Consider the following 25037-nt stretch of genomic DNA (forward strand, 5'->3'; position numbering starts at 1 on the left):
GTCTGACCACCAGCTCCAGCAACAACCCAGGAAGCCAAACAGCTTCCAACCAGCCCCAAAAGGCCAGGACTTGATTAATAACTGATAGCTTCTCTAATTTTTGTCCCCACCTCCAGCGTAGGACCAACCAGAGAAAGCCAAATGTGCGCCCCTACCCAATCACATAGGATGCCCTGCTTCTAGCTAGCCCGTCTCCAGCTTCCCCACGCCAATAGCCTCCAATCAGGACACTCCCCTTTTTTCCACTATAAAGCTTTCCTGCTTCCCTGCCTGCCTTTGAGTCTCTGCCAAAACACAAGTGATGGCCGCTGACTCACTTCCTATAGAAAGCTCTGAATAAATAGCCGCTGCTTGTTCTCATTTGATTGGTCTTTGTTTGTTTCCACACGTCTTAATCACCTCCACTGTAAAGCCTTCCATTACCTCCCAAGCGGAATCATTCATTCTTTCCCCATCTCAGTGACCTAGCTTTACTCACCCCTGTACACGTGTGCTGGAGCGCTTGTCACTGAGTGGTGCCCACTCCAATAGACAGTGGGTTTCATTCAATTTTGTATCCCAGGCCTAGCACAGTTGCTGACATCCAGTGGATAATCAACGAAATAATCAAACTAAATGGGTGGGTGAAGGGTGGAAGGGTGGAAGGGTGGGTGGGTGGAGAGATGGCGGATGGGGAACTTGGCTAGACGATGCCAGTGTGATGAGGCCCCCCCAGGGCAGGAAGCACTCTCTGGGTGGGGACACCGGGCCTCTGCTGGAGCAGAGTAGTCCAGCTTTACCGGCTGCCCCCACTCCTCCAGCCACCCTTCCTGGGGCCCGACTCACGTCTGTGGGCTTCATAGAATGGTTGAGCAGGGTCAGGTCCTTCACGAAAAGGACTTCACTAGGTTTTTTCACCAAGGGCGTGAGCATTATTGTGGCCAGGCCAATGAACCTGGGGAAATGAGGAGCAGATATGAGATCCTGAGCCAGGGGAAAGGGTGTCCTTCTCTGTTCCAGGCATGCCTTTATCTGGAGATGGTTTTCTCTCCTAGAGACTGTGTTATCCACAAAGAGAGGCTGAAGGAAGAACGCAGTGATGAAGAGCATCCGCCAGAGGGCGCAGGGCTCTCAAGTCTCTGGAAATTGGCTTTGGGGCTTCCTGGGCAGTGGGTGCCCCAGTTACCAGCTCTGCCCTGCCCAGTCCCTTCCCAGAAACTGCTCCCACACTCCTCTGGAATGAGGACTGTGCCAAGTAACAGGTGATTGGACCAGAGGGTGACACCTGACTGAAGCTGGGTCAATCAGAGTCTCTGTCCAGGGAATTTTGACTTAGGATGCCATAGCTTCAGTGTCAGTGGGATGTCAGTCTCAGCTGGGTACTAGAATGGGGCCGTGATGGGAAGTCAGGGTTGGACAGAGAGAAGCAGAAATCTGAGATCCCGTAGCTTCAGAAGAGACAGACTTGCTCCTGGGTTTCCAGATTCCTAGTTCTAGTCAATCTGCGCTCCTAGCCTCGCTACCTTTCCACAAATCTCCCACCTTTTTTGTTTTTTTTTGCATTAACTGGCTGAAGTGGGTTCTGGTCCTTGCATCTGAGTGAGTTATGGATTAGAGAGATGCAGCATCTGCTGTACTTTGGTTAGAGAGTCAGGCTCCTCCTACCTCTCTGCCTCACCTTTCTTTCTTCATTGAGCCCATGTCCCGAAGGATGATTTGCAGGAAGGAGTCATTTTTCAGGGGGCGGTTCCAGAGGTGCCAGATTAGGGTCTGTGGGAGGCACAGAGAGATCAGCATCCTTGCTCTACCTTCCCCTTCCCATCTTTCTGGAAAGATGGAGGGAATGGGTTGGCACTGTGTTTCTCTCAAACTGAGGAACCTCCCTCAAGTCTAATTTCCTAAGAGGAGGGCATTTGCTTCCTTTCACCAAGGTACTGGGCCTCCTGTTTGGGCTCCTGTGACTTGAACTGCAGTGTTATGGGCATGTTAATAGTGAAGAGGTTTAGGAACCAAGAGAAGGTGGACATGGATGGATGGAAGATGAGACAGGATCCTGCACAGGGACCGTCGTCTTTGCTTCGGGTTTCTGGGAACATTAGCATGGCCCAGTTGGACATGATGGGCTGTACTGTGGTCCATCCCCAAAGTCTGGGAGAAGGGCCAAGAACAACTATGGGCAGATTTAGCCTCTGTGTTCAGGCCTCCACAGCTGTGTCAGCTCAGAGGCTGCTCCGCGGCCGAGGTACCTCAGCCTTGGGAAAAGCTGGTGAGGTCCCTGTCGCCTCCCTTCTGAGCACAGCCTGGACCCACCCTCACTACGGGGTTGTCAAGGCCTCTTCTGGGCCTGCCCTGATGGTTTTACCTCGTTCCATGTGGGGTTATTCCCTTCCGCCTCACGAGTTCTCTTCTTGATATCTGCAAAGACACCAAGGGGCTGGCGTTGGTGGTGGGAAATATTTCAAAGTCTAAGTTTGACTGGGGTAGAGAAAGGAAAGACTCTCTAAGAAAACTTCAAATCTACATTGGCAGGTGTGATACGGCACGGATTCTTTCCTACCCTGGAAGTTTCAAAATCTCTCACTTTCTGTAAGAGTAACATCAGCTCGCATCGCGGATAGTATCATGTGTTCATTTCATTTTCTTCTTGGGTACATAGTTCCCAGCCCACTTTGCAGCCAGGTGAGGCCTTGTGACTTGTTCCGGCCAACGGGGTATGGGAGTGATATTCACCACTGCCAAGCCTGGCTCCTAAAATCTCCCATGAGATTCTCCGTTCTCCTTCTCCTCACTCTCACATCCACACTCACGATCTGCTGGCTGGGTGGTGCCCGGGTGACTCTGCAGCCACAGGCAGCAAGCAGCTGGTCCCTAAACTACTGTTTGGAGGAGCCACTCTGGACAGCCGCCTGACCAGCGCCATCCACGCAGGACTTGTGTGAGCAAGAGCTAAACTTTTATTGTGTTAAGGCAATTTAAGAGTTTATTACCAGAGCAAAGCCTACTGTACCCTAAGACACCCCAAAACAGCTATAACGGGTTGAAAGCTCTTCAGCTACTAAAATCCCTCTCCTTCAGAAATATCTCTAATAAAGACCAGTCTATAGCCCTGCAAAGAACCTCTCAATCGCTGAATTACTTTGAGATTCTTCCCAAGGAAAGAATGTGAGAGAGAGAGAGAGAGAGAGTGAGCCTGTTAGGTAGCGGGAAGGTGTGCAGGGTAGTGCACGGTATACGGGGAAAGACAGCTGGGAAGAACATGTGAAAAAGGAATACAAAATCTCAAACAAACATTCAGTTACAAGAAATTGTAGGTAAACCTGCTGGTAAACCCAGAATTCCAGGTTTTAGGCATCTTTGTAATAGTTATTTCTAGGAGGAGAAAGATGGCGTCCACGAGGTGGTGGGGAAGATGGCTCAGATGAGGGAGAGGAGCTGCAAGGCTGTTCCCTGGCTCAGCGTAGTATGAGTCAGTAGGGGCAAAGACACACTGAACAGCCACGGCACCTCCTCCAGCCTGCAGACTCGGGGCATAAACCTCCATCGCCCTGGGAGCCTGGAGTCCCAAACGTTCAGTCTGACTGTTGTCATGTTGAGCAACCACAGTTTCACAGACCAGGAAAAAATGGGAGAGAATTTCATTCTTCACTCATGTCTCTTGTAGAAACTACTGTATTCTTCTTTTCTCTTGGCTCCAGTTTTCTCATTCTCCACGCTTTCTGGAAAACCTCATTTTCCTGTATCTACCTCCCCAGACTCTCCACCAACTGCTCATTTTTCTTTCCTTTCTTTCTCCTTCGCTCTCAGCTTTGTTATATAGATATACGTAATCTCTTTCATTCTCTGTCATAAATTCTATCACCGCCTTCCTCCCCACCTTTCTTGGACTTTTTTCCTTATGTATAAAAAATAGAGACAATAGGGGCCCGGCCTGGTGGCGTAGTGGTTACATTCACGCTTTGTGCTTAGGAGGCCCGGGGTTCGCCGGTTCGGGTCCTGAGTGCGGATCTACTCGCCGCTCATCAAGCCATGCTGAGGCGGCGTCCCATATAGAAGAGCTACAACTCTACAGCTATGATACACAACTATGTACTGTGGCTTTGGGGAGAAAAAAGAAAAAAGAGGAAGATTGGCAACAGATGTTAGCAGAGGGCCAATTTTCCTCAAAAAAAAAAAAAGGAAAAGTCTTAATAAAATATTAAAAAAAAATAGAGACAATAAAACTTGCCTTATTGGCCTCATGGCATTGTTGTGAGGAGCAAAAGCCATTATACTTACGAAAATATAAATTTTATTATTGATTGTAAAAGTAATTAATATTATTGAGCAATTACTAGAAATTGTACAAAAAGCTGTACCTATATTATCTTTTTAAATCCTCACATCAATCCTATGAAGTGGGTACTTTTTTTTCTTTAAACCTCAGTTTGCGGCTGAGCCCTAGTTCACAGAAGAGGCTTGAGAAGAATTAATCTTCTCTTTTTCTCATAGCCATTTCCTGAAAAAAATGGGAGGCAGAGATGTCACAGTAAGAGAAACAAGACCAATAAAGATGATACGTTTTGAAAGAACTGGACGCTGTCTACCTCACCTTTCTGTCACACAGGGCATCTTTTACACTGTAGGGCACAGGAAATATATTTTTTCACTGAATGCATGTTGCCCCTTGGGGCTCCTCTCTCCCATCTGGCTCTCACCTCTGAAGTAGACGGTCATGCAGGGTCTGGGGGCGGGGGTGAGGGGCGGGTTGATCTTGGCCGACTCCACGACAAGCCGCAGCATGTCTTTCACCTATTTCCCTCCGTCCCTCTGTAGCGAAGCTTCCTTCTCGGAGCACGTGGGTCCCAGGCTTCTCCTAGGGCTCCTGGGGGTGAGTGGAGCCCTGAGTCTGTTGCTTAGCAATAGAGTCGATGTCACACAGGTGGGTGGTTCTTGGTTCTGGAGAGGAATGAAAGGGAATGAGAGAAGTCGCAGGGAGTATGAAGCCAGGGGCTGGAGGTGACTGGGCCTGTGGAAACCAGACAATTTGGCCACTTTTCATTTCCTCTTTCTTTTCTCTTTTCTTCTTGCTGTCTGATTTCAGATCAGGTATAAGAGTTATATTTTCTCTTTATACAAGCAAGTTATTTGGAGTGAATCATTGCCAAAGTCACACAATTTAGATGAGAAAATGAGAGAAGCAAGGCGATCTGAGGAAAGGAATAGGGAAGTCAAAGACGATTTCAATGATGTTTCAGGAGAAGTCCTGCTTAAGGTGTAAGCAAATAGTTAAGCTTCCTTTTTTCTAAGGAAACCTCCGTTCAGCCATGTCTCTCTTTAACAGAGGGAAATTAGCTTTTTAACCAATGAGCTCTTACACCGGCTGGGTTTGTAACGCTGAAGAACAATCTCATCAGCAGTACAATTTTGCTGTGGCGTCTTGACTGCTCTCAAGGCCTCTGGGCGTGAGGACGAAGCTGGCTTGTTGGCTCCTATCGTCCACGTTAAGGCTTTTTCTGCTTTAAGGTTGCACATTGTATAAGTTACATCTTATCCAACGATTAGCCTGAAAATTAATGGATGTTTTAAAAGTGTATATTAGTTGATGAAACAATTTAGCATTAAGCTTACTACACATTCTAAGAGATCATGGCATTCAAAGACATGGCATTCAAAGCTGGATGTGTGATCTTGGTGCATGATTGATTGCCTTCTGGTGCAGTAGATTTAAAGCGAAAAAGTACTTCCTAGGGCCGGCCCAGGGGTGCAGTGGTTAAGTATGCGCGCTCCGCTTCTGCTGCCTGGGGTTCGTAGGTTCGGATCCTGGGGGCGCACCGACGCACTGCTTGTCAAGCCATGTTGTGGCAGGTGTCCCACATATAACGGATGTTAGCCCAGGGCCAATCTTCCTTAGCAAAAAGAGGAGGATTGGCATTGGATGTTAGCTCAGGGCTAGTCTTCCTCAGAACAACAACAACAACAAAAGTACTTCCTGACAGTTCTTCTTGAAATCTAAACACAACACAATGCTTTTTGCTTTGTTAATGATTTTCCAAACTAAGCAAGGCACAAAAGGCAAACCCCATAAGGGAAAAGTCTGATAGATTTGACTGCACAAAATTTAAAATTTCTGTACAGAAAAATATACTTAAAAGTTATAGGCAAATATCAAAGTAGGGAACATTTGCAACATATTTAATGTCCAAAAGATTATTACCTTTTCTAGCGTGAGCTCTTATAATTCAACAAGAAAAAGATGAATATTTCAAAGGAAAATGGGGGCAAAGTTTCTATCAGACAATTGCCCAAATGGATATAAAAAGTCATAAAAAATTCAGTCTGTTTAATAATCAAAGAAATGCAATGAAATATCATTCATCACTTTGCCAAATTAGACTCAAAAGCCAAAAAAAAAATGTAAGAAAAAAATGCAAGCTACTAATAAGCAAATATGCAAGAAGATACCAATTTATCACCTCCCAAATTGGCAAAGAATGAAAAATTTGGTGTGTTAAGGAAGGAAGGAGGGCAGAGAAAAGATACAAATCATACACACCCCTGATGGGGTATAAATAGAAAAACAGCAGAACCCTGGCCCAAGAGAAGTGCCTGGGAGAGGGAATTAAGCATGGGGAGAGGCTGGGCAGAGACTGCTCTTTTTTTGTCAATTCTAATAGTATTAATCTCTATATCTCTAAATAGCATATTTAAATAGCATCACTTGAATTTTTCAATTTGAGACATTGTCTAAGCCAGCTCTCTGACTCCGTCTCTCACTCCTTTCCTGCCTCCTAGCTTCTCTCTCCCCAGTTTCCCCTGACTCATCACTTCTAGACATTAGTTACTGCTGTTCATCACCCACTATGAGGAGTTTAGCTTTCTCACACTCTGCCTTTCCTGCATCCTATTCTCCCAATATAATTATATCTCATTTGGGGGCTAAATCTAGATTCAGTATTTTCATTATTATGATAATGTATAGTTTTCACTGCAGACCAAGTCATATACTCCAATTCCGTGTCCTTCCTTATATAACTTTGTGTTTTCTGTAAGTTAAGAATTGCTTTGTTTTTTCCTTTCCTTGCTTTTCTTGAAAGTCTGACCAAGTCTTCTAACATCGTTCAACAGCTCTGTGATACTCCTTTTAATACAATTTCCCCCAGATTCACATCCATCAGGTATTTCACTAGTTTTACTGCTGTCCCTGGAGATACCCATCGTGGCCGTCTCTCCTCTCCAGTCTACACTGCTTGGTCCCCAGCCTGTAGCACAGCTATCATCCTGGGACTTCCCTTCCCCCCCCTCTTTAGAATTCCCCTTGTCTTCCTTTTGTGTTAGACCCTCTGTCCCAGATCCCATGTCTTCCTCTTTCTCGATTTACTCTCTCATCTTAGTGGAACACAATTTTTAGTAGCTTTCTGAATTTTTTGAGTGTTTGCAGGTCTATACGTGTCTTTATTCTGCCCTTGCAGTTGATGGATCATCTGGCTGGATGTGTCAGCCTGGATGGGCTATGTTGTGCTGAGGTAACAAACAAACCCAAAATCTTAGAGGCTTAAAACAATAAAGGTTCTTTCTTTCTTTTTTTTTTTTAAATAGCAGCTTTACTGAGATATCATTCACATACCATAAATTCAGCCTTTTAAACTGTACTGTTCAGGTTTTTAGTATATTTACAAGGTTGTGCAACTATCACCACTATCTAATTCTAGAACATTTCATCACCCTAAAAAGAAACCTCATATCCATTAACAGTCACTCCTCATTTCCCCCTTCCCATAGCCCCTGGAAACCATGAACCCACTTTTTGTCTTTATAGATTTCCCTATTTTGAACATTTCATATAAATGGAATCATACAATATGTGGTGTTTTGTGACTGGCTTTTTTCACCTAGTATAATGTTTTCAAGATTCATCCATGTTGTAACATGTATCAGTACTTCATTCCTTTTTATGGCCAAATGTTATCCCATTATATGGATATATACCACATTTTGTTTATCCATTCATCAGTTGATGGACATTTAGGTTGTTAACACTTTTTGGTTATTATAAATAATGCTGCCCTGAACATTTGTACACTTGCTTTTATGTGTACGTATGTTTTCAGTTCTCTTGAGTATATATGTAGGAGTGGAATTGCCAAGTCATATGCTAACTCTGTAGCTTTCTGAGGAAATGTTTTCCAAAGTGGTTGCACCATTTTACAATCCAACTGGCAATGTATGAGGTTTTCCTTTCTCTGCATGCTTGTCAACACTTTTCATCATGTTTTTTTGTCGTTGTTGATTTTGTAGCCATCCTAGTGGGTGTGAAGTGGTAAAGATTTATTTTTCAGCTTGAGCCATGTCTCTTGCCTTGGTATCTTGTCAGTCAGTCAACCAATGCACCGAACATCAATCAGTCAACAGAGGAACCAGCCCCTGTGTCCTGGGCTGTGTACCCTTAAGGATACGAAGAGGGCTAACATCCCTGACTTTGAGGATCTACTCTCTCTTTACAAAACACAGCGGAAAGTTAACACAAAGCAGTCTATGGTCAATACCAAAATTCTTTTTTTTTTAGTATCAAGGTAATATTGGTTTACAACATTTTACAACATTGTACATTATTATATTTTGATTTCTGTGTAGACTGCATCATGTTCATCACCCAAAGACTAATTGCCATCCATCACTGTACACATGTGCCCTATCACCCCTTTTACCCTCCTCCCTCCCCCCTTCCCCTCTGGTAACCACCAATCTAATCCCTGTATCTATGTGTTTGTTTGTTGTTGTTATTGGTTTTATATTCCACTTATGAGTGAAATCATATGGTATTTGACTTTCTCCATCTGACTTATTTCACTTAGCATAATACCCTCAAGGTCCATCCAAGCTGTTGCAAATGGCACGATTTCATCTCTTTTTTATGGCTGAGTAGTATTCCATTGTGTATATATACCACATCCTCTTTATCCAAAATTGTTACCAGGGCATCTAGGGCCCTACAGGCTCTGGCTTATGTTTAGCTCTCCAACTTCGTCTCTCTCCACTTGCTGACGACTGCTTCCTAGCTACACTGTTCTTGCCTTTTTTTTTTTTAATGTTATCAAGCTCCTTTCTACCTCAGAGGCTTTGTCTTTGCTGTTTCTTTTCCTGGAGAGCGTCTCTCCCTGCTTCTACCATGTTAATTCTCCTCTTTTAGTTTCAGCTTCAATGCCACCTCCACAAGGACACCTTCCCCATCACCCAAGCCAAAGCTGGCTCACTGTTCCATGTGTCCTCATCACCTTGCACTTTTCCTTATTGCAGTAGGCATGGTGGGGAGTGGAGTTGTGAGGGGTTAAATGCCTAATTTCTGGAGCCAGACTGCCTTGGTTCCAGTTCTGCCTTTGATACTTACTAGCTGTGTGACCTTGGGCAAAATACTTTACCTCTCTGAATATGACTATAATAGAACCTAGCACATAAAGTCGTTGAGAGGATTAAATGAAGTAAGTCATGTATGTCTCTTAGAACTTGTTTGGCATTCTCCAAATGCTAGCCCTTATTATCACAATTATAAATTAAACATTTATGTAGATTAAAAGGAAGTATGCCTTGTCAGTGCTGTATCCTCAGCACCTAGTACAGTACTTACCACATAGTGGGAATTTAAGAAATATTGACTGAATGAAGGCCACGTGCATCCTACAGGATATCAGAGGAAGGAGAGGCATTAAAGAGAAGAGATGGCCCACTCTAATCAATTGGTAGCGACAGCTTGGAGTCCCATTTGGAGAAAACGATTTTGCAGAGTGGACTGTGATTGATTAATCATGTCTGCCATGGGCACAGAAAAATAAAACTGCAGCACAAGCACTAAGGGTTTGACATCCGTGCTGTAGAGAAGGCTCACTGTTGTGTTGAAAACAGTCCAGAATTGTGAAGTGACAATTTGCCTCCTTTCTCTCCACTGCCCTGCCCCCCCCCAGGCACTTAGGACACCATGTGGCATTGCACAGGCCCTCTGTAGCACTGTCTCATTCTTTGGGCTGGTCTCTGCACCCTACTTCCACAGTTGTCTCACTCCTGCCCTGATAGGGCAACCAAAATGAACCAATCCACTAATCACCCTGAAATGACTGGACTTGACCCCTGATTGTGTTTTCCATCCCAGGGACATCTGCATTTAAATCTAGCTGGGGATGGTGTGTGAGTGTGTGTGTATAGGGGTGGGTGATGAATTAATGCCACAGGGGCCAAGGAGGCCTATTGAAGCTGGGCAGAGTGCAGGCATATGAGGACCCCACGCCTGCCACACCAGAAGGGGAGTCCAGTGCTGCCACAGCCTCCAATTTTTGAAGAGAATCCAGAAATCTGGATTTTTACATGAAATCTCCCAAGTTCAAAATGTTTGCAATTAAATAAAATTTTAAGAAAGTAATGTGTGGGCCAATGAAAATGGTGTTGGGTGTATTTGGCCCATTTGCTCTCTCTGCACAGGCCCTTACCAACCTTTCCAATCCGTCTGCAATGGCCTGGTCCTTCAGAGCCCAGCCTCAGGTGACTTCCCCGTCCTGACACCACCCCAATCCCCTGGTCGGGAAATCTTTCTTCTTCTGGAACACTCTGGGGTGCCTCATGGTAATTGCCATCTTGAAATCTATTTGTATTCCTGCCAGGTACCGCGCATTACCCGTTTCATTCTCTCAGCCACCCAGTGAAGTATTTGCACATTTAGAGATGAGGGGACCCTGATGTCTTGCTGGGGTCACAATGCCAGGGAGTTAAGTGTTGGAGCCGAGATTCCAAGCCCCCAAGCCTGCTCTCTGCCTTGAGTGGCACTGCCTTCCCTTTATTCCTTAAACTCCATAACTGCAGGCTCTGGTCTGGATTCATCTCTGCAGGGACCAACACCACTTGGGAAAGCTCTGGATAAATGTTTCTTTTCATTTTATTTATTTTTAATACACTTTATTTTTAGAGCAGTTTTAGGCTCACAGCAACCTTTTATTTTTAACTTTATTTTAATTTTTATTGTGGTCATTTCTTAAGAGTAAATTCTTAACGAGCACATTCAGGGGGGCCTGCTCTGGCGGAGGTGGAAAGTCGGTTGCGCGCCCTCCCGCCCCTGGCCGGGCACCGGGCAAAGGAACAATGCAGCGGGGACAGCGAGAACCGCAGCTTCACAAGCCGGCCTCCTCCTTTGCCCTCGCTTTCCCTGCTGAAAATGCAGGAGGCAGACACTCGGAACTCTGCGCTGACTTGCTGCCTCCGAGACCCGCGCCCGTTGCCGACTCTCCTCCTCCCGCCTACGTGGCCGCAGTTGCATCCTTTCCGGGTTTTGCCGCTCACTGCTCCTCCCGTCCCAGGCTGTGATCCGCGTCCGCGTTTTGCTCGGCGCCCGGAGCGCCGGGGCGTGGAGGCGGTAGCGCGCACGCGCGCAGGGGTCCGGCCCGGGTCGAGCGCGCGGCCCGAAGATTGCGGGTGAGGGCAGGGTGGGCCCCGGCTGGGTGGCGGGCCGTGGGGGTGGCGGCCCGGGTCGGAGCGGGCGGGGGGCTCGGCGAGGGCCGCAGGACTGCCGGGGCATGCGGGGACCGGGAGCTGAGCCCGGGGTCGGGCGGCCGGGGTCGGGCGGGCGTGCTGGGCGGGGGGCGGACTTGGGCCGCCGGGACGCGGGCGCCGAGCCGGGCCCGGGCGGGCGGGAGGCGGGTGCGAGGCGGCTCCTCCTCGTCGCGAACTCTCGGTGACCTTGGCCAAGTCCCTTCATCCCCTCGAGCCGGCGCCTTCGTCTGTAAAGTGCGAATTACGAGCCATGCCAACTAGAGGGGCCGTTTTGAGGTTCCGTGGCGAGACCCCCGAGGGGTCCCTGGAGTACCGGGCGGTTTGCCCGGGCGATCCCGCCCCAGGGTGAGGGAGCGAGGTCTTCCTGGGATAGTGTTTTGTTACAGGCTTTGGGGAGGAGCTCTCCTGTGTGTATATTTAAAAACTCCAGAGTATTCTGAAGTAGTTGCAAAACTTTTATTGAACATGGAACAAGAGACTTCCAGGGCTTCCTTGAGGCCCACGCTGCCCTGCAGTGACGGGTGCTCGCGCTCTGGCTGCAGCGATGTCCCTGTGGAGCTGTAGAGAAGGCGGAGAAGCAATCGAGACCCTTAGCGTTGGAAGAATTACTATTTGTGATTCCTCTTGTTTCCCAAAACCCTTCCCGCCCGCATAGAAAATTGTGGCGCTGGCCAAGCAAGTGTGGTACCTGTCCGTGCCAGGCCTTTCGGAACAGTGGAGCCGCTCAGCTTTCCAGTTAACGAATTTTGTAGAGATTGAATGTGGAGGAATTCATGGTGCCATAGCCTTTTTGGTGGTGGTCTGGGGACTCTGGGATCCCTCCCTGTGGGGGGCCAAGGATGTGCTGTGTAATGGGTATTCAATTATGAATGATAGAAGGTCACAAAAGTAAGAAGCTTGTTAGATGTTCTAGGTTGGAAGACTGTTTAAATTGCCGTAAACTGAAACTTTTCACTGCAGGTGACTAGCATGCAGTTACCCATTCTCTGACCTGCTGCCCCTCTGCTGACATGGCACACCGGGGTGGGGAGAGGGACTTCCAGACTTCAGCGCGGCGCATGGGCACCTCGTTGCTGTTCCAGCTGTCAGTGCACGAACGGGAGCTGGACCTGGTTTTTCTGGATCATAGCTATGCCAAGCCATGGAGTGCCCACCCAGATGCCAGTAGTGCCCGCCCCACCCGTATGCTCTTTGTCACTCCCCGGAGGCAGCACGAAAGTACCATGTGAGTTTGGGCTTCTCTCCTAAGGGTTGCCGTTGCACTAATTGGGCAGTGGTCAGAGGGTGGGAATTAGAGAGGGTGTTATTGTGGGAGATTATATGGGGGGCTTGAATGTTTAATTCAGGCATCTCTTAAGCAGCATGAGGATATCGGGCCTATAGGTGGACATCTGCATTCAAGTCATCTAAGGCGTTAGGAAAGCAAGATTTTTTAACACATGTAGAATAGTACTTTTGTTTCATTTCCTAATGAGGGCAGCATTTTGTTGGCTTTTTTGGTTGTGCAGGGCCTGGGATCTGTGACTTCAGGGAATAATCCAGCATAATCTTGATGCCTCTGGTCGAGGGTATAGCTGAAGAGCTCCTTTAAATAGAATTTGAAATCTTTTTCTCTTAGTTATGTAGTAGCTTCTTGCTAACGCTGAAAGTCCTGTGTTCATATCTCATGATATTTTCTTAAAGTGAGATTCTGTAGACTTGGTCATTTCAGTACTTAGAAACTTATTTTCTCTTGTATTCTGTCTGCATATATGGGCCCTGAAAGTGGGAGTTGGCCATGTTCTAGGAACTCTTTTTAGGCCACTGTGTCTGGAATATGGTTGCAGTGGGGCTGTCAGTGGGAGCTAGGGGAGAAGTTAACAGAAGCTACCTCATGTAAGAAGTGGTAAGAAGTTGTTGAAGGATCTTAGATTTCTGGCTTGAGCTGCTGGGTGGTGCCATAAGTGGGGGAGGACTGGTAGAGGATAGATTTGGAATGGTGAAATCAAGAGTTCTGTTTTAGGCATACAGGTCCAGGCACCTAGCCCGGTGTCTGGTCCAGAGAAGATAATCAGCTCTTTCACCCACCACCAAATCTAGCTACACATTATTTCACTTCATTTCATAATGATGTAATTATCCCAGCTGTTGGGAGTGGATGCAATAAGATCATCGAGGTCAAAAAGTTAAAGTGATGTTTGGTAGACAGCCAGTAGATCAGTTTGTCTGGCATAATATTTTCAGTCACAAAGTTGGTACAGTTAAGAACCCTTATAGCAATAGGATTTCCTTAACAACATTTTAAAATATGAAAGATCCTTCAGATGTCCATTTCCACTTGTTTCTGTTCTAGGCTCCTTACCCAGTGAGTTAAATAGCTAAGGTGTCTACCTTCCAGGTGATCTTCTTAGACAATCATAGGCTTTTACAGCATATAATTAACTATCAGTTGGCTTGCTAATGAAAGGGAAAGTTTGTATGAATAATTTGAAACTCTAGACCAGCACTGTCCAACAGAACTCTCTGCAGTGGTAGAAATGTTCTGTATCTGTGCTGTCCAATATGGTAGTCACTAGCCACATATTTCTGTTGAGCACTTGACATGTGGCTAGTGTGACTGAGGAACGGGATTTTTAATTCTATTTAATTTATATTAATTTAAATGGTTGCATGTGGGTTATAGTTATTGTACTAGGAAGCACATTTAGGCAGTCAGCTATTTGCTTGCGGAATATATTTGTCCTTTTTGAAAAATAGCTTTATGTCATTTTTTGCATAGACTCATTTTAAAATGACTCTGTGTTCCCCTTGCACATACCAGTATGTCAGAGGGCAGAGGTCTAGACAAGTGTGGGAAAGATGACTTTGGATCATAATTTTCTTCTTGATTATATTAAAGAGACTTTTTTTTGGCAAGCCGATGATTGTTAAACACGTGTGTTGTGTGAAGTACGTGTGGCCTGGTCCTATTTGTTCACCTGTTTACAGTGAATCAGACGTCCCAATAGACGTGGAGACAGTCACGGCAACCCCTGTGCCGCTGTACGACAATCAGAAGGCACGCAGCGTGATGAACGAGTGTGAACGGCATGTCATCTTCGCCAGGACTGATGCGGATGCCCCTCCCCCACCAGAGGACTGGGAGGAGCATGTCAACAGGTAGGCGGCTCCTCAGGACTGATCACTGCTGGGTTAATGGTCACCGCACTGTAAATGTTTTGTATCATCATCATCGAAACACATTTATTAGGAGTTTATTTCACTTGCAGCCACACAAGTCAGAATATTCTCCTCTCTGCATTATAACTGTCAGCTCCTTGAGAGGAGGGCTTGTGTCTCACCCATCTTTGCATCCTTGACACCTAGGACACTGCCTGGCACATAGTAGGCATATAATAAATGTTTATTCAGTAAATAAATGACCTGTCGGTATGACTAGCTCTGTAGCTAGCTGATTATGATATGGGAGTTACCCAGACTACAAAAAAAAACCCCAAACCATTAGATAAATGTACATTTGTAAGATGCTGTATTTATATGGTCTATAACTAGGGTAATGAAAATGGGGAGTCGTATGAAAAGCTAACACATGTTTGATTTGAGTGACTTTTAAAAACAGATTTTCAGTCGGTAGTTTTGAAGGAACACTTCAGCCCATTTTCATGAGTTTGTGGCTAGTTTTGTTCCCATGCTTCCTACTGACCCTGGGGGCCTCAGTACTCCTCTTCAGGTCATTTGTCATTCATTTGGCAAACATTTATTTATCTTTTACTTATTGCACAACAACTTTATGAAGATAAAACTTACATGCCATACAATTCACCTATTTAATGTGTACAATCAATGTATGTTTTTAGTAGATTCATCACCACAGTCAATTTGATGAACATTTTCATTACCCCAAAAAGAAACTCTGTACCTATTAAGTCACTTCCCATTTCGTCCCAACCCTCCAACCCCTGGCAACCACCAGTCTACTTTCTGTCTCTCTAAATTTGCCTATTCTGGACATTTCATATAAATGGAATCATACAATATGTGGTCTGTGATGGGCTTCCTTCACTTAGCAGAATGTTTTCGTGGTTCATCCATGTGGTAGCATGTATCAGTACTTCATTCCTTTCTATTGCTGAATGATATTCCATTGTGTGGACATACCACATTTTCTTTATCCATTCATCTATTGATAGACATTTGGATTTTTAACATTTTTTTGGTTATTGTGAATAATGCTGCTATGAACATTCATGTACTTGTTTTTGTGTGGACATATGTTTTCGGTTCTCTTGCATATATACCTAGGCATAGAATTGCTGGGTCATATGGTTACTCTATGTTTAACTTTTGAGGAATTTCCAGACTGTTTTCCAAAGGGGCTGCACCATTTTATATCCCCACCAGCGGTGTATGAGAGTTCCAGTTTCTCCACATCTTTGCTAACACATGTTATTGTCTGTCTTTTTTTTTTTTATTATGACTATTCTAATGGGTGTGAAGTGACATCTCATTGTGGTTTTAATCTGCATTTCCCTGATGGTTCTTTCTCTATATATTTATCCACTATGTGTAAGGGAATGTTAAAATCCTTACATCAGGAGTTGGTAGGTGGTAAACTTGCTGTAATGTTGGAGAGCTCTTATTTTATAATAACAGAAGAGAAAGGGGTAATTTGGTAGGAAGAAGGGTAGGAAAGTTTGAGGCAATTGGCATGATTTATGAGTCTGGTTGGAAGCAGGGAACAAGATTGAGCAGGTATGCTTATGAGATCAAGGTGTATTAGCTGTTGATGGGCGAACAGTTCTGCACCTTGGTTGAAGAGCTTGTGAAAAAGTTGTTTGAAGTCTTGAATTGGAATTAATGTTGTGCCCTAAGAGGGAGAAATGCTCTCCAGAGCTTCAGATAAAGAGGAAAACTCTGCTGCAAATGAAGATCAACTACTGGAGTATTGCTAGGGTCCATGAATTCAGCAAAACGGTTTATCATCATTGTTACAGTTAATAATAATAAAAATAGTGACAGTGGTAGTAACAAAAAGAACTACCGTTTATTGGGTGCTTTCTAGGTGCCAGGCATTGTGCCAAGTGCTTCATATGCATTCTCTCTTTTTAATCCTCTCAGTAACTCTTGAGGTATATCCCATCTTCATGTCTGTTTTACATGGTGAAGAAACTTGAGCTCAGGGAGTTTAAGAAACCTAAGTTAGGAAGTGATGGAGCAGGGATTTGTTCAAAGCAAGCAGTCTGACTCCAGAGCCTAGTGTTCTCAACTACTGTACCCTCTGTTTAAGGGCAGTAAAAAGAGAGACCAGTTAGTGGTGGCTGAACAAGGTGACCTCACAGAGTTGTGTGTGTCCCTTTGTGGTGTTTATTGATTGCCTTGTTCTCATTTTGCAATTTCAGAAACTGCATGGGAGAACTGCATGGAGTTTTTTATCAGTTCACCCATGGTCATGATCAAGAGATTTTGGGGGACTCTTCATACTTACCAAAGTTATCAGAGGCTTAATAATACATATGAATACCAGTTTCTTAATTTATAAGGAGAGATATAACTGCAAGGCAGATAAGACACTAGGGTGGCCTGGCCACAGCATTGATTCTCAGTAGGAGAGTCTGGGAAGCCATTCTATTCCAGAAGTGGATGGCGAGAGGAGAGTCTGCACAGGAGGCACCCTCCTTCAATAGGGTAGCTGGATGCACCCATCTTTCCTCAAAGCAAGATGGGACCACCGCATATGCCAGGGGACACCCTCACCTGCCCAGCCCTGCAGAGAAACACTGACAGGTTCTTATCTTTGGCTTGTCTTTCTCCATGTGGACCTCCATCCTTCTGTTATGACATTGCCACAGATTGATACGCTTAATTAGTGCTCAGTTTATCTCAGATTATTTGTTTTTTAGTGTCTGATGAGATTTTGGAGGCGTCCTTCTCTCATTAGCAACAGGCTTACAAACCATCTCTTCAGGTAGGTCACTTTTACACACAGCTAATTTCATTATTTGATGATACTTATTGGCTTCAGTTTCGGAGGTCACCATTTTATGACCTTGTCCCTGAATTATGGATCTGCAGCCTGTTGGGAGCTTGCGGTGTGCTCTGCTCTGATTATAATCGTCTGGTTGCCATTCTTTCCCTTGACTTGATTGTTAAATTGCTGCTTCTTTTCTTCCTGTATAAAATCATGTAAAATTACAGTTTCCCACATCAAGAACTCATGAACTGTAGGACAGCTCCCTAGAAATCTTTTTTCCTCAGAGAACTTAAATGATCTATCAGTGGAGTAAGAAACTTAATTTTCTTTGTTAGTGCACTTTTTCCCCCTCTTGAATTATTTCAGTAGAAACCACCTTCAGATAACTTTCTGAGTATAGAAAATGAAGGCCCTCCCCCCAACTGACTCTGACTTTCTCTGGTAAAGCCTGATATTTTGTGAAATAGTTTAAATATCCCTCTCTGCCTGATTTAATTGTCTAGATCAGGGGTTGGCAAACTGTGGCCCATGCGGCAAATCTGGCCCATTGCTTGTTTTTGTATGGCCCATGAGCTAAGAATGGTCTTCACATTTTTAAGTGGTTGGAAAAAAATTGAAAGAAGACACATGAAATTCAGATTTCAGTGTCGATAAATACAGTTTTATTGGAACACAGTCATGCCCATTCATTTACGTATTGTCTGTGGCTGCTTTTGCACTACAGCTGCAGAGTTGAATAGTTGTGACAGAGACCGTTTGGCCACAAACTCTAAAATATTTCCTATCCAGTCCGTTATAGAAACAGTTTGCTGACCACTGGTCTAGAACATGTTCTTGTGTCTGCATGCCAAGGCAGTGACGTGGAGAGCCTTTGAAAGTGATTCACGTTTGCTGGTGTGCTGATGTTGTCTTGAAGAAGTTGGACCTGCTTTTTTTCCCCCAGATATTTGTCAAATGCCAAGTTTAATTAAATGTACAGCTTTTGAAAGACATTTAACAAAATACTCCTGACACATGATACTTCTCAGCATTGCTCAAATGGATTTTTGGACATTTCCAACATTTCAGTAAAAGAATCTAGAGTCGGAAAGCAGGTTATCTTATCTTAGAAATCAGAACTGAATTCAGTCAAAAAAACCCATTCTCCTTTTTTAGATTTGCTCTAATTATATTTCTCAATGTTGTATGTATCTATCTACGTATTAATCTTGGGTTGGATGTTTGACATTGTGAGTCCAAGATCTTTGAGTTGTTTATTTTCCCTCTTTCCTACCCCCCCCTTCCCCTTCCTTCCTTTCTCCTGGTGTTCTTCCCCCCACCCTCTCTTTCCTTCCTTCCTTTCTCTTTCCTGGTGTTTAAGTAAAGAATCTTTATAATCTGGAAAAGTAAGTGTGACCTGTTCCGTCTCTCTGATGTTCTTTGTCTCTCCCTGTTTGACTTCTGGTTAAAAAAAAATCTTTTAGATATTTTGATATTGAATTAGTCTCCCTTGAAACAATATCGGAGAAAAAATAATTACCTTTGACAATATCAGAGAAAGAATAATTAACTTTGAAAATATCAGGCTTTTCTAGGACCAGTGTGACTTTTTGGGTACTTTGGATAAGATGAACCAGAGGTCAGACCATCATTCAGGTTCAGTCGGAGCATGGAGAACATAAGATTATTTGAGCTCATCTAAGAAATGAAGAAAAGGCATTTTTGCGCTCATGAAAATTGAATAGGTTTAGATGGGGGGAGCACATTGACTCACCACAGTTCCCATCAGCTATTTGACTGTTTAGACTTGTGTTTAAAATTCTGTCTCCTGTTTTTAAAATTTTCCTTAATTATATCTTTTGCATGCTCTTTATCTTAATCTCGGGTTAGATCATTTTTTTTTCTGCCCACTTAATTTTCCAACCTCCCACGAAGCTGACAAAATATAGAGAACATGTTTCAATTCTTGGAATCACTTTGTTATATATCCAGCAACAATCCTAAGAACTTTTTCTGGGATTCTAGACTCTCAACATTGTGGTTTTTCAATTTAATTTCAGCTGTCATTGGTGTATGGTAGTAATTTCTAAATAGCTTTCTAGCCCCCCTCCCATTTTGTTCACATCATTTTCCTTGCTCCCATCATTTTGGGTTTCAGAATAAATATACAGTAAGAAAAACAAATAGAGAAAACATCCTGTTATAAAATAAAGAATGGGATAATTTTGGAAATGCTGTTGGTGCCTCATAAATAAGTTCTACCTCATTCTCTGTCCTTGGAATTAAAGTTTGCAACGTGATCAGTAGGCTTTGAGAAAGCTCAAGAGATTGTTGAACATGAAGAAATTGTATTCGTTGCTTAACCTGTTTGATTATCAATGAGCATTATTGCTGGGGGTAAGGCTGCAGTGTAATACTGCTCTCAAGATGTGGCGGGTTCTTTATATATATTATTTTCACAGAACTGGCAGTTCGAAAATTTTAACAGATAGCTTTTGGTCTTTCATTTCCACTTTAAGAAATTTATCCTACAGAGATACTTGCATGACCGTATAGAGATGTAGATAGATGTGTGGATGTGTGTATTGGTGGGGAAAGGAGGGGTGGTCACGGCAATTGTTTATAATAACAGTGAAAGAGACACAACCTAAATGCCCACTGATAGAGTAGAACCAGCCATTAAAAACAGAGAGGTGTGTAATATGGAGATATATCCATGTATTTCCAGAGAGCTTTTTAAAACTACCTGTGAATATCCTCTGTCTCCTACCACCACCGCCAAATCCCTAAGCCCACCTGAGGATCACTATACATAAGAGAGATGCTACTCGTGTGAGTGTGTTGTGTAATTTAACAATGTGAAGGAAAACGAGATTCAAAACCAGTGGGCTGGAGCTGCTGTTCCGCACAAGCCTTTCTGGTCCCAAAGTAGTCTGTGTCCCAACATTGAGTTGAAGCTTCCACTCCCGGCCTCCCAGGTCCAGAATCTCTCTGCATGTCAAATCACAACAAAAACTGATTGGATCCTGATGAAGTAGCAGGAATTAAACCAAGAGAACTAGGAGAAAATAAGAAAAAGGACAATTCCAAGAAACCTACGACTGCTTTTAGTACCCTGTGTGAGGGTTACAAAAGGGTGGGAGGCTTTGGAGGTTAAGAAGGGGTTTAGCTGTGGCAAGGAAAGCTACTGAAGATAGAGGTTACTTCTGAAGAATTCTGTGATCATGGACTTCAGCTGCTCTCTTGTAACTTTTTCTCCCATCGCTAATCATAGCTGAATTTTTTATTGCTAGAAGGAACCTTATAGATCATCCAGTCCATGTCCATTTTGCAGTCAAGGAGGCTGAGGGCACACAGCCAGCTCTATCCTACAGAGCTGGTTAGAGTTCTGGCGCTAGTTAGTGTTCTCCTGGACTGTGTAACTGTGGTCAGTTGTAAAATTGGAGATGCAGTAGATGGAGATTTTATTTTACAAGAGAAGAAGTTGGACCATTTTCCTCCTTTCTAGAGGGTATTTACTCTTTCCAAGGAGAGTGGGATGGTTGTGCAAAGTGAATAACAAAGGGTAATTTGTCCTCCATCTTTGTGTTTACTGGGCCATGTTATTGGTGTTCTTAGAGAGATGACTTGTAGAAAATAGGGTATCGTGTTAGTGGGGTGTGATGGAAAGGTTACTAGTCTGTTATAAAGTAAGAGAGATTGAGATTGTTGAAGTTGTTTCAGGCAGCTTCCCTGCAGTTTGACCCCCCCGGTATGGTGAAGACTCAGTTTACAGTTGAGCCTAAATGCTGTTTCAGTGTCCCTGCTGCTCAGTACCCCTGTGTTTAGTGTGGTGGGGAGGGTGAGGCTTTGAATTTGTACTCCACTGTTTACAGGACTTAGAATGTAGTGGCACACAACTCTTCCATTGATTTATTCAGCAGATGTTCACGTCCCTACTGTGTGTCAGACACTATTTTATGTGCTGGGGATGTAGCACTTGAACAAAAATGGACGCAAGTTCCTGCCGTCTCGGCCTTTACATTCTAGCAGAGGGAGACAGACTAAAACAAACAAATAAAATGGATAGAATGCAAAGTGGTGATACAGCTGGAAAGAGGGAGAGGGTAATCCGGGGTGGGAGTAGGGTGTTGGCAGTTTAAAATAGGGGTTAGTCAGGGGAAGCCTCAGTATAAGGTGGCATTTGAGCCAAGACCTAAAAGAGATTGGAGAGGGACCCCTTGTTTCAAGTAGAGGAGTGGATGACAAGGGCCCAGTCCATGATGTGGGAGTATGCAGGATGTGTGTGTGGTGGGGGTAGGGGGTCAGGGGGTGACGTGGTGAAGCACTTTATAAGCCGGGGGCAGTCATGGACGATGAGGTTGGAGGGACAGTGGGGTCCAAACAGCCCATTGCAAGGACTTTGGCTTGGCTTTTTTTTTTTCTATTGAGGTAATAGTAGTTTATAACATTGTGAAATTTCAGTTGTACGTTATTATTTGTGAGTCACCATATAAATGTGCCCCTTCCCCCTTGTGCCCACCCCCAGCCCACTTCCCCCTGGTAACCACTAAACTGTTCTCTCTGAAGGACTTTGGTTTTTAACTGATTGAAATGGGGTCACGGAAGGGCTTTGAGCAGTGACATAATCTGACTTAGGTTTTATTTTATTTTTTATTTATTTATTTATTTATTTATTTTTTCCCCCAAAGCCCCAGTAGATAGTTGTATGTCATAGCTGCACATTTTCCTAGTTGCTGTATGTGGGACGCGGCCTCAGCATGGCCGGAGAAGCGGTGTGTTGGTGCGCACCCGGGAGCCGAACCCTGGGCCTCCAGCAGTGGAGCGCGCGGACTTAACTGCTAAGCCATGGGCCCAGCCCTGACTTAGGTTTTTTGATTGAATTTTTCCAAAGTTGATTTTCCAAATTGACTTTCCAAAGGTTTTACTAATTTATATTTCCATCAACAAAGTATAGATGGACCTATTTTCTTACACTCTCACAACACATAGTACTATTAAACTTCTTAATTTTTACCCATTTGATAGGTGAAAAATAATATTTTATTACTTTAATTTGTATGTTTCATTTTGAAGGAGGTTGACTATACCTTCTTTTGTGAACTGCCTGTTCATGTTCTTTGCCCATCGTTTTTGTTTTGAGTATTTTGTTTTTTTCTTAATAATTTTCTAGAGGCTTTCTCTATTTTAAAGAAATGGTTGTTATTTTTCCATTGTGTTTTGACTTTATGATACTTTATTTTTTTCTTTACAAAAGTTTGAAATTTTTATGTATCTTTATTCCTTTTATGGCTTCTAGGTTTTAGGTCATGCTTAGAAAGGCTGTACTCATTTTAAGATAGTTACATATATATTATTTTTTTGTCATTTACTTCCAATATTTAATGCTTTTAATCTGTTTTATATAGTTGTGATTTATTTTTTTTTAATGACTGTTTTTTCCTAGTACTTTGGTAACTTTATTTTTTAATATTTAACTTTTCCACCTGAAATTTTTATTTAGATGTAAAGAGTGATGTGCAGGGATCCAGCTTTTCTTTTTCCAATTGGCTAGTGGTTGTCTCAGCCCTTTTTTTATCCCTACTGATTTGAAATGCTATCTTTATCTCCTTCCAGGTTCTCATTTGGGTCTAGCACCCACTTAAAAAAAATTTTTAAGGTAATTTAATCACCAGTTTGTTTTATGGCAAGGAGAGTTAGTAAACAAATATTAATTGGGCATCTTCTGTTACCTTTCTCTTAGTATCTGTAGGAAGATTACTGGCCAGAGTTGGGATATCAGAGTAATTAAGATTGCCAGGAGTGGCGTGGAAGGGGGACTTCAGTAAGCTCCACACCACTGTGCTGGGTGTGATGAGTGAGAACAAGAGCAACAGGATAGGTTTCTAATCGCAGGGAGTTTACAGCTGCCTTGGAGGAGGACACACACAGCCGTCCACAAGCAAGGTAGAAGGGTGTATGCCAGTGTCACAGGCTGGGATGTCACAGTGTCAACTTATATGGAGTAGACCATTCAAAAGTAAATCTGTTAATTATGTGATATACAGAAAACATATAAAAAATCTACACGGAAAAGGGAGCGAGGTTAGTGTGGGGTGGAATATTAGGGAGTGAGAGAATAGCACTTCATTTGTTAAATTTCTGCTGTATTTTTGTTCCTAAAGCTAATTTAAATAGGCCTCTTATCTTAGTCTGAGGTTTTATTACATTAAAATGTTTACTCATCCTGTCTGCCTTTTTGTGTGAAATATTAAACTTGTGAAATTCAAATACGTCTGTGCAGTGGTGCCATGGTTTTATTTACTAATGAATCGTTTTAGTCACTAGGTCAATAATTAGCTTTGCTAACACTAAAAAGACTTCATTCGTGACTGGTTTTGACTTATAGTGGGTGTATTAATATAAATGTGTGCAGAGGTGACTCGCTGGTGGTATTGGGACCAGAATCTAGGGCCTGTGCTTTAGCTCAGTGGTCTTAGATTAAGCTACTTCAAGTTACAGTGTTTCACAGTGGGAACAAAAAACATGGCATAATCTTCTGTGTACAGTGTACATGCCTGGAGGTGTCACCAGGGTTTGACTTTAATTCCTCTGAGTTTCTCTTATAGGACTGGCTGGGCCGTGGCCCAGAACAAGCTGTTCAACAAGATCCTCAAAGCCTTGCAGTCTGACCGGCTTGCTCGCTTGGCCAACGAGGGGGTAAGAGTCCGCAAATCTGCCCACAGCGGGCTCTCCCTGGTTCAGGCCTCACTGGCTGACTAACTTGCTGCCCGCCCCCCATCCCTGACAAGGCGACCCTCATGCTTTATCACTCCACTTTCAGGCTTGCAATGAGCCAGTGCTGCGCCGTGTTGCTGTGGACAAGTGTGCGAGGAGAGTGCGGCAGGCTCTGGCAAGTGTGAGCTGGGACACCAAACTGATCCAGTGGCTGCATGCCACCCTGGTGGAGACTTTGAGTCTACCCATGCTGGCAGCCTACCTGGATGCTTTGCAGACGCTGAAGGGGAAGGTAAGGCTATGATTGGCGTCTGCTCTGTCCTTGGGTGGCCAGCCTCCGTTATGGGTTCAAGAAGTTGGCTGGGGGCTGGCCCTGTGGCGTGGCGGTTAAGTTCACAGGTTCCGTGTCCGTGGCCCTGGGTTCGCTGGTTCGCAGCTTGTGCGTGGACCTGCTCACCACTCATCAAGCCGTGCTGTGGCGGTGTCCCACATAGAAGAGCTACAACTCTACAACTGTGATACACACCTATGTACTGGGGCTTTGGGGAGAAAAAAGAAAAAGAGGAAGATTGGCAACAGATGTTAGCACAGGGCCAATCTTCCTCAAAAAAAAAAAAAAGAAGAAGAAGTTGGGTTGGGCAAGGTCATTGCCTGGTTGGCCTGGAGGGCATGACTGAAGCTAATGGGTTTGCTCTTAAAAATAGGAGACATGGTATCATTTCATGTTTTTGTTTGGTATAAACGTCTTCAGCTCTGCTATCGCTACAATGAGGTATGGGGCCTGAAAACCAGAGTATACTTTTACCTTATACAACCCTATAGCTTGTGGTTTGAGTCACCTCTGAAGTGAGGTGAGAAAGAAATTGAATTATCACAAAGAAGAAGAAGGATTTACCAGAGAGGA

General features: G+C 44.0%; 2 protein-coding genes across 7 annotated transcripts in view; one reads left to right on the top strand and one right to left on the bottom strand.

Annotated features, from left to right (window-relative positions):
- FER1L5 (fer-1 like family member 5) overlaps positions 1-4758 on the bottom strand; it is a 53253-nt gene extending 48495 nt beyond the window's left edge. Inside the window, exons 1-4 of the mRNA XM_058534524.1 lie at positions 4674-4758; positions 2342-2394; positions 1658-1749; positions 826-934 (exon numbers count right to left, since the gene is read on the bottom strand). Coding sequence (XP_058390507.1) covers positions 826-934; positions 1658-1749; positions 2342-2394; positions 4674-4758 — 339 coding nt within the window. The remainder of the gene's footprint in view (positions 1-825; positions 935-1657; positions 1750-2341; positions 2395-4673) is intronic.
- A 6596-nt stretch (positions 4759-11354) lies between these two features.
- The window catches only part of KANSL3 (KAT8 regulatory NSL complex subunit 3), a 40942-nt gene continuing 27259 nt past the window's right edge, over positions 11355-25037 (top strand). For 3 of the 6 annotated variants that reach the window (XM_058534531.1, XM_058534533.1, XM_058534535.1), the window contains exons 1-5: positions 11658-11832; positions 12448-12712; positions 14455-14625; positions 24025-24115; positions 24240-24425. In XM_058534531.1, coding sequence (XP_058390514.1) covers positions 12498-12712; positions 14455-14625; positions 24025-24115; positions 24240-24425 — 663 coding nt within the window. In that variant the 5' untranslated portion in view covers positions 11658-11832; positions 12448-12497. Of the gene's footprint in view, positions 11410-11656; positions 11833-12447; positions 12713-14454; positions 14626-17366; positions 17432-24024; positions 24116-24239; positions 24426-25037 lie in introns of those variants that run through there. The other 3 variants (XM_058534532.1, XM_058534536.1, XM_058534534.1) reach the window with 3 other exon arrangements.

The sequence above is a fragment of the Diceros bicornis genome, chromosome 40, assembly GCF_020826845.1.
Source record: "Diceros bicornis minor isolate mBicDic1 chromosome 40, mDicBic1.mat.cur, whole genome shotgun sequence".
Taxonomy (NCBI): domain Eukaryota; kingdom Metazoa; phylum Chordata; class Mammalia; order Perissodactyla; family Rhinocerotidae; genus Diceros; species Diceros bicornis.